This window comes from Anolis carolinensis, chromosome 6, assembly GCF_035594765.1.
Source record: "Anolis carolinensis isolate JA03-04 chromosome 6, rAnoCar3.1.pri, whole genome shotgun sequence".
Taxonomy (NCBI): domain Eukaryota; kingdom Metazoa; phylum Chordata; class Lepidosauria; order Squamata; family Dactyloidae; genus Anolis; species Anolis carolinensis.
Window position 1 is genome coordinate 96242912 of NC_085846.1, and position 14221 is coordinate 96257132.

Below are 14221 nucleotides of genomic sequence, written 5' to 3' on the forward strand. Positions count from 1 at the left end.
CTGTTTCTCACCATCATAGAAGACAAGTTTATCATAATTGCATGAGCGGTGACTTTCAATGTCAAGAGCCAAGATGTTGAATTCCACTGTGGAGTCTAATGCTCTGATAACCCATGTACACTCTGCATTATTCCTGTACTTTGCAGGCCAGTCAGGGGAGAATAGGAATAAGGGGGTCTCACTGGTTCTTGAGGTCCCTCCACAGGCACCTGTCACAAAAGAGAAGATTATCTGTTTGAAATAAGCTAATGTTTCTCTTTCTTGCATGTGCATTTTTTTAGACATATAATATGTACATGAAAATAAATATGACATTCAGATACATCCACATGTATTTTCATATACATATGAAAATACATGTGGATGAACCAAGTGAGATGAAGACCTGAATGCCCTAAAGAACCTATGAAACACACTAACTGAGAGCGATATCAACTTTTCCTATAGCTTCTCCAAAGGAACACTAGCCCCCTCTACAACAGATGACATGGAGTGACTTATAGATGCAGATGCCTCACTTCCAGAGTGAGAACTCCCAAGGCACACAAGTTCTAGAAGATATAGACAGAAAATGTCATTCACTAATAGGGGTGCCTCAAGGCTCAGATTACTCAGATTACAGGTTCTTTGGGGAGTTATGTACTCTTAGAGTAGGGAGTCCTGAGGACTGCCCAGTATTAGCTGGATCTAGTTTCATAAGCTTCCACAAAAGCAGGGAAATTTGCATTAGATTAGATGAGATTAATTTCAACCTAGTCCAATATTGTCAGTTCTGACTGAAAGTAATTCTCCAGAGGTTCAGTCAGGATTCCTGGAAGCCCTTCCCTGATTCCTTTGGTATCCCATTCAAAGCTTGAGACTGCATAGAGGTGTGCGTGAACTTCATTCTTATAGTTTCTCCCGTGTCTTCTGTGTCTTTCGTTTATTCAGAAGCACAAAACAGAAAGCCCCCCTCATCACATGAAACTCAGCTCAACATGCAACCCACCCTCCCTTCCTAGAACCCACAATGCACTGCATTCACTCACGGGAGTCACAGCCGGGCAGCCCCATATCTGGACCTCAGTATCAGGGCGGAAGGAACCACCTCCCCTCCCTCCTTTCCAGGCATGTGTGTGTGGGTGTGGCTGTGATGGCACTCGGCTGCAGGCAGGCACTGAGAGGTATGTGTGCATTTTCCAGGCCTGCCTGCACCCCATCACACACACACTTTATTCTAGGCCTGGAAAGCTTGTGAGCGCTTCTCAGTGACTGCCTGCAGCTGAGCGCCTGCACAGTTACACATGCCCTGCTGCCCACTACACTCTCGGAGTTGAAAGGAAGGAGGAGCAGTGGGCTGGATGTGGGCTGCCTGGCCATGACTCCCGTGAGTTAATGCGGGTGTGAGGGAGGAGGAGGATGATAAGAAGAAGTGAAGTGCCTGCCAGGCAGCCAGACACTTCAGGAACGGGAGCCAGTGAGTGGGAAGCCCTCCTTCTCATATTGGGCCGATTTTCGGGCCCCTAAAACAAAACAATTTAAACAACCCTCCTAATTTTGAGAGGGATCGGGCCCCGCAACAAAAGCCAGAAATAAAATGAGACAAGTTTTTACCCGAATGCACACCACTACTGCATATCTTCCATAAAAAACATAGCTCTTAAGCTCTGCAGAATCACATTGTTTCTGCTTCCAACCTTGAACGACTCCTGTGTTACTATGCCAAGCATCCCTTGCTCTGTTCCGCTCTTCCTTTTGCATCACTCCCCAGTTCCTGATCTCTGATATGATTTGTAAGACTATTATTAAACTGACCTTCTGTGTTTAACATCAGTGTCTCCTTGACACTGTGTTTTCCAATACCCTTTAAAAGATGTTTAAGGTAGTGGCCATCCTACGCCAGGTTTATTCCATTTGAACTACAACTATGTGGTCTAAATGAATGTCAGTGTTTCATTTGAAACCATCCCAGATAAAGGAGAGATCATGTTACACAACTGATTGATAATATCCAAAGGAAATGCTATAGACTAGAAAAATAGCAGGAGTTAATAGCGTCCTGAAAAGAAAGACAGTGTGGTCCACAGTGGTAAAAAATACACAAGAAATTGGCATGTGTACTGATTTATGTCATACAGTGGCACATCCATCACTTGAACCTTGTTTGAAGCATTATTACTAAACTTTTCACTACCATTGGCTTATACTAGTTTAGAGGAAAAATAGAATATGTAATAACAATGATACTAAATGTGTACTGGCTGCATTTCTATCACCAATTGGCACAAACAGGTCACCTACACGGAAATAAGACAAACCTATGGGAATGGTCTGTTCAACATCTGTAGGAGCGTCCACTGCAGTCCAGTCCAAAAGGAAGCCCTTCCCACTGGTAGAGAGATCAGAGATGAAATGAAGAGTCACAGAGCTTCCAGAAGAAGTGAAAGAGGAACGGGCTCTTCCACAGTATGTTGCAATGAGATGGGCATGTGTATTGGGGCCGTCATACACCTATTACAGTGAAAGAATAAATGAACAAAGTTTATGCTTTCAAAAATAAAGAAAGAAACAAATGCCAATGTTGTTTCTTGCAGAGAGAAATGAAACACTTGTTATTGGTGTGATGGTCTTAAACTCAAAGCTGGATTTCAAGCTATTGAAAGATTTTTCCCCAAAATGGTTTTTAACTTTGAATGTGTTTTAATGGTTTTTAACTGGGAATTTTCAAATACTGGTTATATTCAATCCTGTTTTAATGTTCATATATTTGTATATTTTTAAATGGTTATGCTGATGCTTGTATGTTAAGCCACTTTGAGTCCCCTTCAGGGGAGATAAAACAGCGTTATAATAATTATAATAATAATAATAATAATAATAATAATAATAATAATAATAATAATAACAACAGTAATTTTTAATAAATGTGCGGTTTTCTGGAATTGTATTCTGCTGCTTCTGTGACTGTTCATTTGTATTTTTGTATTTTGCCGATGGATGTCCAGAATCGGCAGCATCCACCGCGGTCCTTTTTATCTGCCACCTTACTGGGATCTGCACACATCATCTGAAAATGCATCACACAGTCCTAAACGCTTGGGAAGTGTTTGACTTGTGATTCTGTGATACGAAATACAGCATATATATCTCATTTGCTCTGTCATACTCTTTGTGTCAATAATTTCTAATAAAACTAAAATTTAAAAGGTAAACCCAATTTGTAATTATTTTCTTAATTGACTGTAATTTTAATGTACCAAATTGATTTTTAATGGCAAACCATTATATATTGCAGGTTTTATACATTAACAAAGTTACTTTTGATCTATTCTATACAAAACACTAATATGGCTTTTTAAAACTGGCTTTCCAAAAAAAAAGGCAGAAATTCTCAGGCGAGATCTTATCACTCAACATATCCTGTATCACTTTACATAACATTAGGACCAGACCAAGGATTAACTTATTGAATTATCTCTAAAATGCATCCAGTTTCATTCCTTTTAATGGATAGTATATTTTTAATCCAGTTTATTATTGGTAAATATTTTGAAAATAATACAAACATTTGATACCATTATCAATATTAAGATTTTAGTATATGAGTTGGTTCTGGTTAATAACTTGCTCTACAGTGTACAAGCAGAGGACTATTACCTAATTTCAAGCTCACCTTCAGCTTGTCATAATAGCAGTGAAGCAGATCTTCAATATCCATCTCTGAGAACTGGCCCCGGATAACTTGTGTCGCATTAACCATTATTGTCCACTGATAGTTGGAGAGGTGAGGGTAATTTCGAGGCCACAGTGGAGAAGCAATTTGTCCACTGCTTCCCACAATATTATTTCCAAACACTAGAATTTTAAAAATATACATTGTTTTTCAAACGATTATCAGAATTACAAAAAAAAAAAATCAATTTAAACAGGGATGTTTCTAAAATTGTAATCAATCAATTGCTCCCTCATTTATTCTAAGCTTATTAATCTTTTCACCAAAGTTGAAACAATGTACTGTATCTGGAATTTCTCATTGCCCCATACTCTGTTTCCAAAGTTATATAAAGCATTAGTGATCAGCTGAAGAAAGACTGTCACTTGAAACAAAGGACAAAATATTTCCTACCAATCCATTTCATGTATAGCAGTTGGCTATACTGACAGCTGGTTTATCTCCCCCAACATACATGGGGTCAACAGAGTGAGGTCTTCTCATCTTAAACCATTATAGTATAATGATTCCATCTTAACTGCCATGGCAACATCAAATGGAAATCTGGATTTTGTAGTTGGGGATGGGACATTTAAGACTCTCAAGTGGAGAGCTCTAGTTTTTTGCAAAACCAAAAACATAATTTTATAGGATGTAGTTATGGCTGTTAATCATAACGCAGTAACAAGTGCCTAGTGTGAAAGAGCCATTGATCTGGATGAAAGAAAGCAGGCTATGTAGCATAGTTGAAGATGCACCATCCTGTATGCAAAATGAATAGCTGGTCTTCCATATTCACAGATGCTACAACCATGGATTCAACCAAAGTTCAATAATAATTCCAAAAAGCGAATCCTGATTTCACTGTGTGCCAAGAAATACAGATTTGTAGGCAAACCCTGCTGTAGCCTCCTGTCATTTCACAGATCCCCATGCTCTCTCTGACACTCATTCGAATTGTTCCAACATTTTATATAAGTTTACTATTCCACTATATATAATGGGACTTGAATATTCATGGATTTCAGTATCCACAAGAGGTCCAGAACCAAACTTCCATTGATACTGAAGGAACACTGCACTGACTTAAAACAGACCATGTCTGTTCCCTACATTTACAAATGAAGTGTAATATGATCATTTCTCTCTTATTTGGTATTTACTTACACTGAGCAAACGTGGCCTGGAAGCCCCTTCCACTGCCTGATCCATCTGAGACAAACTTAATCCATAGGATGTGTCCAGTGACAGAAGTATAATTAAATGGCAAGGTGTTTCCACAGTATCGTCCCATCTGTTGACCATTGAGACTGTCTTCTCTAATTTCTACATAATCCTTGGTACAGCCTTCGCTTTCTTCCATCTGAAAGTCTCTGTTTTCAACAGGACATATGGGCACATTAATCAGCACAACTGTGTATAGAATTTCAATCAACATAAGGTAAGTCTGATGTACCAGATGAAACAGTTTATCATTTTTTTTACACCTAATTTCTTTTAAGGGTTACTAAGAACATCAAAATAAAATTATGTATGAGTAGTGTGTACAGGGAGGTGTCAGAAAGGGCATGGTGACAATATATGCTCTAGAGCAGGCATGGGCAAACTTTGGTCCTACAGGCGTTTTGGACTTCAATTCCCACAATTCCTAACAGCCTATTGGCCGTTAGGAACTGTGGGAGGAGTCCAAAACACCTGGAGGGCTGAAGTTTGCCCATGCTTGCTCTAGAGCATTGCTTCTCAACCTTTTCTTCATCACAGATCCTCCTTTAAATACTTTTGTGGCCATGGATGCCCAGGACATAACTCAATAATTAAGGTACATCAAATAATTATTTAAATTTTCTCATGAATGTTTTTTCAAATTTAGAGAGAAGGGAATAAAACTTACTATAATATCTTAATGCACACACTTCTATTATAATGTTTTGATTATAATGATTCCATAATAATTTAAAATAATAGTAAATTTAATCCTTTGTGGAATCCCTGTGACAACATTGCAGATCCCCAGGGGTGCATGGATCCCAGATTGAGAACCAGTGACTTAGAGCATTCATTTTGCCCATCCTTACATAAAACAAAGATTTGGAATTCAAGGAAGTAGTTTATGACTTGTCTTTTGGTTCAATCATTATGCCTTCAACAAATATATCCCTGGGATCCTTTCACACTACTTACATGATTATAGCACTATGATTCCATTTTAGCTGACATGGAAGACAGTGAAAAGAGAAAACAGTGTTCACTGACATTTTAAAAGCTGTGATACAAGGGGAGGACTTGGTTGCTTTACTTTTTTGGAAGTGGGGGTGTATTTATTGTCCCAAATGTGTTGCATCAAAAAACGCATGCCCTCTTCTCTGGCTTAATTGCTTAATAAAGGGGCTCAATTCCAGCAGAATCTTACATGGAGACTTTCCCCTCTTATCTTCATCCCCTTCCTACATCCTCCCCAAATCTATTCCGAACCTTTCTTCAATTCTCCAAGTCTGATCTTGAGGATATGCGAGAGGCCACAGAAAAGGGGGAACGGCCTCTTGACCCAGCAGAAGGATTTAATTATCTTCTGGCCTATGTGTGTGCCCCATTACGAAGAAGTCATTTCTCCAGCTCTCATGTTTGCAGAGAATACTTATTGTTTCCCAGCAGAGAGATTGCGGCCTTCAGCAGATGTTTAACAATACAAAGTTCTAGAAAAATCTCAGTCAGAGAAAAAGAGGGGAAACCCCCTCCCCCATTTCACCAACTATTCCTTGGTTGACAGTATGGTTACATGGGTTGGCATGGGTATTTAGGTACATCAGGAATTAATTTGAACAGCAGATACTAATTTAAGTTCCTCTCTCATGTAACAAAGTAGTACTTTATATTTTATAGCCAGTCATAAATAATCACCCCCCCCCCCGCAAAAAATGTTTTGTAATACAAATGTACCATATACTTCTATTCTCAGATTTCCTTCCAGCTTGAGTGGATCCATGTGTCTTCACAGTACTATGAAATATTACCAGTTTCCCATCTGGATACACTTCCTACTAATTTATACACGCTACAAGAGCCATTTTGCAAGACCAGTGTTCAAAAGATAAATAGTCTTTGCCAAATTAATGGATACAGATCTGATACTGCATGAAGTATATCATAATTGACACTATAAATGACTGTTCAAAGACCACTCATTGTTTTCCCCACTTTCAGTTTTGAAAACTTGGGAAATTACTATTTACATATTTAAAAGAAAGAGGGTAAAGTATGTAGGGATAACGCTAGTGACTTCAGAGTCTGTGACTATTTGTTGTCATTACATTTAACAAGTAACTATAACTTTGTGTATTTTAAATCAAGGGATTTAAGCACATTTGTCATTTTGACTAACATGATTTTCATATACAAAAGGGATGACTGGAGTTGGTTTCATTCTACATTTTTCATGATATTTCTTTTATATTATCAAGGCCCTAAGTACCTCTTCTGAAAGGGTTTACACATGGTCTTGGGACTTGTGGTACTGTATGAATTAACAGCCCTATATTTCTATTGCCCACATTTCCTTAATGGAATAATAACTATAATTGACGATACTTTTAAACTACACATTTACCATGCAGGGGGCATAATAAAATATCTGCAGCATTTATGTGTATAATTTACAAAGGACTCAATAAAAAAGCAGCAATGTTTAACAAGGAATCCTGGGGAGGTGAGAGGAAAGGGGAGTAATTAATGGCCTCTCCTTGTTTGTGGTACACTAGAGAGGTAGCATTTACAGTGTGGGAGGTAATTGTCAGGAATATACTAGGGTTTCCACTTTTTAATACAGAGAATTTTAAAAAAATGACTGCAAGCTCTTTGTGGCTGCGGCTGTGTTCTCTTTCCAAGTTGTTGTGGGCACCGCTACACTTTTACATGCTGATAATTACATTTCCTACTAAACACAGGGTTTCCTTCCTGCAGCTCCATTGAAAGGCTTGAACAATAACCCCTTTGGAAATTCAATTTACGTGAAAGACAGCTGGAGCCGGTTGCCAGGGGAGCTCCGAATGTTCCAGACACATTCGACATTCAGAGGGTAAGCCTCAGGAAAGTTGGGGCTATTGAAGGCTCCTCTTTCCATATGGAAGGTGCCCCCGCAGGCTGCAATGAGGAGAGAAAGGGAGAGGAGGAATGAGCTGCAAGGAGGCACAGAATGGGAGGAAGCCCTTCAAACAGATTGGACGGTTTGAGAACCATGAAAACACGAGAGCCTCCTTTGGTAGGCTTCTTGGCAAATAGCTCAGAATTATGACTGGAAACAGGAAAACCCTGTGGCAGGAAATAAGGAGCTCTGGTTTTGCAAGCTGTGGGTCTGACTCAGAGCCAGTCTGTACGAGAGCTGCTCCTAGCTTGCCTATTTTGTGTTAGATCAGAAAAGCAGGGCAGAAAGCCTAAAAATACAGTTAGCCCCCCACTTTTGTGGATTTTACTTTTACTGACTTGATTATTTGTTAATTGGATTAATACAATATCTCTAGGAATCTCTAGGTCTTCTTTTTAGCTTTCTTCTGTTTTCTTCTGTTGTACAACCAGTGTTTGAATCTACAATGGGGCCTTCTTGTTCCTGATCAATAGTTTGGCCATGGAAAAGCTAACTGTACAGTCCTGTTGGAGGAACTAGAGATTTCAAGATAAAACACTCTTCTAGGCATTTATAGGTCTTCCAGAATGGTTCTACTGAAAGTTTTCCATACAATTGTATTGAAAGACCTTGAGCCGCCTTGAGCCCCTTCAGGTGAGAAAGGCGGGGTAAATTTTTTGCAAATAAATAAATAAGACCTAGAGATTCCTAGAGAAGTGTTTTCTCTGGCAAAAAAAATCACTTGATAATTTTCTCATTTTCACAAGGACCTCATGAAGTGTGGAGGGATGACTTTATTGTTTAATGTAAAATGAGCAATTTGCACATCAACAGAGCTCCTTTGCACATACAGACTACATGTTGCAAATGCCAGTTTGAAATCTGTTGTGCAAGCAAGAAAGGAAAAGTGTCGTAAGAAGGGAGCAGTGCAACATTGTGGCTAATGATTTCCCAACAAGTTATCAGGTCTATTCCTAGTGGCATCACTGTCTTTCCCCCCACTAACAAGCATGGATCTCTGATTAGGAATACATACTTTCCAGCTCCGCTGTTTTGATCTGGCCTGAATAGTTCTGTTTAAACCTGTGCCATCCCACTTTTACAGCTGCTTCTAAAATATTCCATCTTCTCTCTTCTCCTTTCACTTGCCCCTTTGTTCTCAGCTTAATTCAAATGACACAAACTGAGTTCAAAGTGCAAAAGCAGTTTGTACTCAATAAATTCAACAGGAGAGATGAGACAAGTGGGTAGAATTTTGCCCTGCCCAGTAAGCTTAGGTAAAAGCAAACTGTTGAAACCTCTCCTAGTTTGTATGTTCTTCCTCAGGAATAACTGTTGCCATCTTGGGGACACGTTCATGTGACTTGGCTATGTGGCATAACATCCAGGTCTTCACTTGCAACTTATCACAAGACATAAAAGAATTATTGAAACACTGGACAACGCCATTGTTTCTCCATAGTGGTCCCTGTGAAATTGTACATATGGTATTTCCTGCATCTGCACAGTAATTATTTAGAATCTTCTAGCGATCTAAGATACATTTTGGCAGTTGCCCTGCCCACTCTTCCCATAGAGTATATGGCCAGTGGGAGGGGCTACTGCCTCAGAAACTTTAGTCCTCCGCTCTCGCAACAGCTAGGGAATGTTGCTCATTAGTCAGGATTGCTCTTTCGTTGCTTTGAATTGGACTGTATCTGGATTGCTGACCTCTCCTATCCTGACTCAAACCTGTATATTGAGTGTTGATCTCTCCATTTCTGACTCAGATTGCTTATCGACTTGCTGACTTCCCCATTCCTGACCCAGACAGTTTGTCGACTACGATTTTGCCATCATGATTACTATTATGGTAGCCACTGCCTATTTTAAAAGATATATGTCTTGTGGGGGTAAATTGCCCAACTGGGATGGTCACACAATGTGCCTCCTATGTCTTGGGGAGGTCCATGTGGTGCAATCCTGCACTGTTTGTCTCTCCTTACCAAGCAAGAAAAGACATGTCTTCAAGAATTGCCTGCCACTTTTCAAATATTCAAATGTGAGCTTACCAGATGTTGATGCAGTAAGGGTGGCATGGAACCCTTTAGCAGTAATAGCATGGTTAGAGATAAAGTTGATGGTCAAAACACTTGTAAAAGAAGTAACAGGATGTGGCATTGTGGTGCCACAATAACGCCCTGGAAAAACCAACAGGAGAGAAGTTAAGTGCTTTACACACCACAATCCACAATGTCTTTTGTCCTGGCTGCTTTTGACCCTTTTAGTTATACAACTGATACATTCATGAACATTCAAGAATTGATAGATCAGATTGCTTTGTTTCCCACAATATTTCCATTAGTACCTATTAGCAACACTAGTACTTGGGAGAATTACTGTTTTGGACTACAACACCTGGCATCTCCCAACCAAACACACTTTAAACATTTCAATGCCACTTATTCCTTATCTGTACTACGTATGGAAATGGTGATTTGCATTATGATATATTTAAGCAATAAATGAAGGGTGCCTATACCTTGAAGAGGTGCGTTGTCATTATTCCCTTCTCGAATTTCAACATAATCTCTGGTGCAGTTACGTATGTTGCCTTCAGTTGCAAACTCGGTGAATGATAGCGTAATATGGTTGACTGTTGGAATAGGAACATTGTAAACATAAGGGAAAGTTTCACATTCAAATTTATTTTTTGATTGAATGTTTCCCTTCTACTGTATTTCATTTTTCTCATCAGTATGAAACAATTTAATCATAATGGGCTTATGCAGACACATATGAACAAGAAGCTCATATACTCTTTCTTCCTGCATCTCTTAAGGATACTGTTTCTGTTCTTCCTTTCATGCTGTTCCATTCAAACAAGCAAAATGTGGTTGTGCTACTTAAGCAATAGAGAGAAAAATCATTGTCATTAAGGGGAGGTAGGGGGAGAATGGAATATGCCTAGTTTTATTCATGCAGTGTCAATTTATGGTATGACATTCTATGTGAATTACTGCAGTGCAGTGAACATGCCTATATTCATTCCGGTGATGCCAAAATATGGAATGATGTTCCATCTGAACCATCTCAATGCAGAGAATTCATACACTATACTCGAGATGATGAACTCTTACATACAACAAATGCAGTCCATAGGAACGTGTACAGCCTTTTTCTGCTGCTATTTCTGAACAAGTGTATGCTTGCTAAGAAAATATCTTGTAATTAATAGCATATACAGTAGAGTCTCACTTATCCAAGCCTTGCTTATCCAAGTTTCTGGATTATCCAAGCCATTTTTGTAGTCAAGGTTTTCAATATATCGTGATATTTTGGTGCTAAATTCGTAAATACAGTAATTACAACATAACATTACTGTGTATTATACTACTTTTTCTGTCAAATTTGTTGTATAACATGATGTTTTGGTGCTTAATTTGTAAAATCATTACCTAATTTGATGTTTAATAGGCTTTTCCTTAATCCCTCCTTATTATCCAAGATATTTGCTTATCCAAGCTTCTGCCGGCCTATTTAGCTTGGATAAGTGAGACTCTAGTGTATGTTTTTATCTGGTGCATGTTCTAAGCCCAACTACTGTAATATACTTCTGACTCTAGATCCTGGTGAGACTATCTACATCTGTTACACTTGTGATACGAAATCCAGCATTTCTATCTTGTTTGCTGTGTCATACAATATAATAATAATAATAATAATAATAATAATAATAATAATAATAATAATAATAATAAAGGATGAGAATCTCACTCAATTGAGATCTTGAGATCTATTGGAGGATTCTCTTCTGCATCCCACACCAAGGAATTAGACATTTTGGGAGAATACAGGAGAGGATTTCTCAGCAGTGGCACCCCAGTTATGGGATGCCCTCTCCATGGGAGGTCTAACTTCAACCAACAGTGATGTCATTTCGGTGCCATGTTTTTTTTATTAAACCTTTTGGGCCTAAGCTATTTTATTCAGCATCTGTTACTATTTTAAATTCTTTTAACTGACTTTAAATTGTTTGGTTTTCAATTATTGTTGTAATATATTGTTTTAATTTCCAGTAGGATCTTGGGATATAAAGGCAGGATATAAATATTCTGATAAATAACCCAGTCCTCAAGTCTGTGCCCTAGTATGCTTCATTCTGATTCCCAATTTGTTACAAAACTTTGTAAAAGAATTGTTGTGGCATTTGACTATATCAGTGATTCCCAACTTTGGGCCTCCAGGTGTTTTGGACTTCAACTCCCAGAAATCCCAGCCAGCTTACCAGCTGTTAGGAAGTGTCAAATAACTAGCAAGCAAATTGAGTGCATATCTCCAGGAAATCAGAAAACTAGCACCTGCATGTTTGTGTATGTCTGTGTAAAATAAATGAACGGAGCTAGTCTTCTTTCACCTTCTCTACATCTTCTGCAGGCAACTAATAGTAATCTTTCATCCAAACTACAAACACCAGTGTTCTGTTTATCCTATGGTAATCTAAGTGTTATAAACTTCAGGCAAATATTCAACCCGTATTATGCGAGTCTACACCAGAGAAGTTATATGTTATCTCATTCTGTCCTCAATCCTAATTTTTTTTTCACATTCAATCTCACTTGAGGGGAGTTTAAGAGTCCCTTGGTTTTTGTCCATCTACCCGGATGCAGGACTTCCTATAGAAAAGAAAAGGAGGAATTCTGCATTGTTATCGGAGATGAGAGGAGGATGTTAGTCACTGTGCTAACTTTCCCATGAGAAAGCAATATATCCAGTAACTTACATGGTTCCTGGGCTTGAATTATCCAGCTGCAGTTCTGATTGTTTGGGTAGTTGGCTGGGTACAGAGGAGAGGAAATTGATGTACCTGCGGAATCCGCTTCTAAGACACTTCCACATGCTTTGGAGGGGGGGAGAGATACAAAGATATAAATAAAGCTATAAAGTAAAATTAGACCACCTCAGCATTTTTAGAAACTGGAAATAGTTAATTTATTTCTTGTGTTCTGAGACATCTATCCAAATTACTTAATGTAACAGGCAAACATCAAGCTCTATATCTATCTATCTATCTATCTATCTATCTATCTATCTATCTATCTATCTATCTATCTATCTATCTCAGTAATGAAAATTCGGCCTAGGACAAAACAACAAAACTACACATCCCAGAAACACTAAACTTGGCAGCACAACCCCTCATCCATGCCTCTACGTTCATACAACAAAAAGAAAAGAAAAATAAAGTCCTAATTAGAGGGGGAGGAATAATTGTTTTTATCCAATTGCTGCTAGTATACACACACACACACACACAGAATATTAAATATCTGAGAGGCACTAGCTTAGGAAAGGTCAGTATGATACTGTTTTCTGTTCATAAAAATCCTTTGACAAAACTCATTTTCATGTAAATGATTATTTGACTGCAAAAATGTCCCAAAGTGTGGAAAATCATTGAAAAATATATACATATAATCTTTACTTGTGGGAGGAAAAAACATTTTAAATTATGGTATGTGAGAATGAATTTGTTTTAAAAAAGATTGACAGCCTCATCTTACATACAGGCTGAATAAGCACTGGTCTGTTTTGCTACAAAAGGAACCCATTTTTCCTTGCGTCTAGCAGGAAATGTGTGTATATCTAAGCTCTGTTCAGAGTCTGTTGAATGAGAAAGAATGGCAGAAAAGGACAGCGTTTTCTGCTTTCCATTTTCTGGGGTTAATTATAACAAGGGAAAGGGCTCCTAGTTGATAACAATCTGAATAGTCCCCAGTTGTTCACATGAGTTTATCTAAATTGGGACGGACTTTGACTTTCTTCTTTGGAGCTGAGACCAGTCATGCTTCAAGGCATATGACTTCAAATTCTCCTATGGTTTCCTTCTTGTAAAGTGCCTTGCATTCCATGTCAGGAGTGAAATGTAGTATAAATCAAATAACGGAATAAAATATAGCCAGAAATGTAAAAGAATAGAAAGCCCAACCAATTACAGGATATATTCATGTATAAGTCAACTTCAAGTATACTTTTTTTTTTTACAAAAATCTCTAGACTGATACCTGAGCATATAGATACTGAACACCATTTTGCTACCTGAGGGAGTAGAATACATGGCATGTCAGTTTCTCTTTAGCAGCAAAATACAATAAACGCAATTCTCAATTCCAACTAGAATGGGCCTGTTAAATAAATGGGAACCTGGTAGTTCAAGATTTTTGCACATTTCATTAAGCCAACTGCTCTGCTTTAATTGGGGTTAATAATTAAATTGGAGTAGGCAGCTAGGTGGGGTATAAAGGAGAATTCCCACCAGCTTTTTATGGGCCACAGGAATATCTCTATGTTCTCATGCAATTCTTTCAAAATGGAAACAGAAGTATTTTTGGAGAGAGCATCAAATTCTGGGAATGGGCTTGGGGGAGTGGGCT

At 38.4% G+C, this 14221-nt stretch overlaps 1 protein-coding gene across 3 annotated transcripts in view; it reads right to left on the minus strand.

The window, feature by feature from the left end:
• The window catches only part of cubn (cubilin), a 158304-nt gene that overhangs the window by 52309 nt on the left and 91774 nt on the right, over window positions 1-14221 (minus strand). For all 3 annotated transcript variants that reach the window (XR_010007166.1, XM_008112472.3, XM_062984072.1), the window contains exons 33-40: window positions 12571-12687; window positions 10330-10443; window positions 9860-9988; window positions 7696-7828; window positions 4859-5064; window positions 3653-3834; window positions 2298-2490; window positions 12-209 (exon numbers count right to left, since the gene is read on the minus strand). Coding sequence is in view for 2 of the 3 variants with exons in the window: in XM_008112472.3 (XP_008110679.2) it covers window positions 12-209; window positions 2298-2490; window positions 3653-3834; window positions 4859-5064; window positions 7696-7828; window positions 9860-9988; window positions 10330-10443; window positions 12571-12687 (1272 nt within the window). In the remaining variant the exon portion in view is untranslated. The remainder of the gene's footprint in view (window positions 1-11; window positions 210-2297; window positions 2491-3652; window positions 3835-4858; window positions 5065-7695; window positions 7829-9859; window positions 9989-10329; window positions 10444-12570; window positions 12688-14221) is intronic.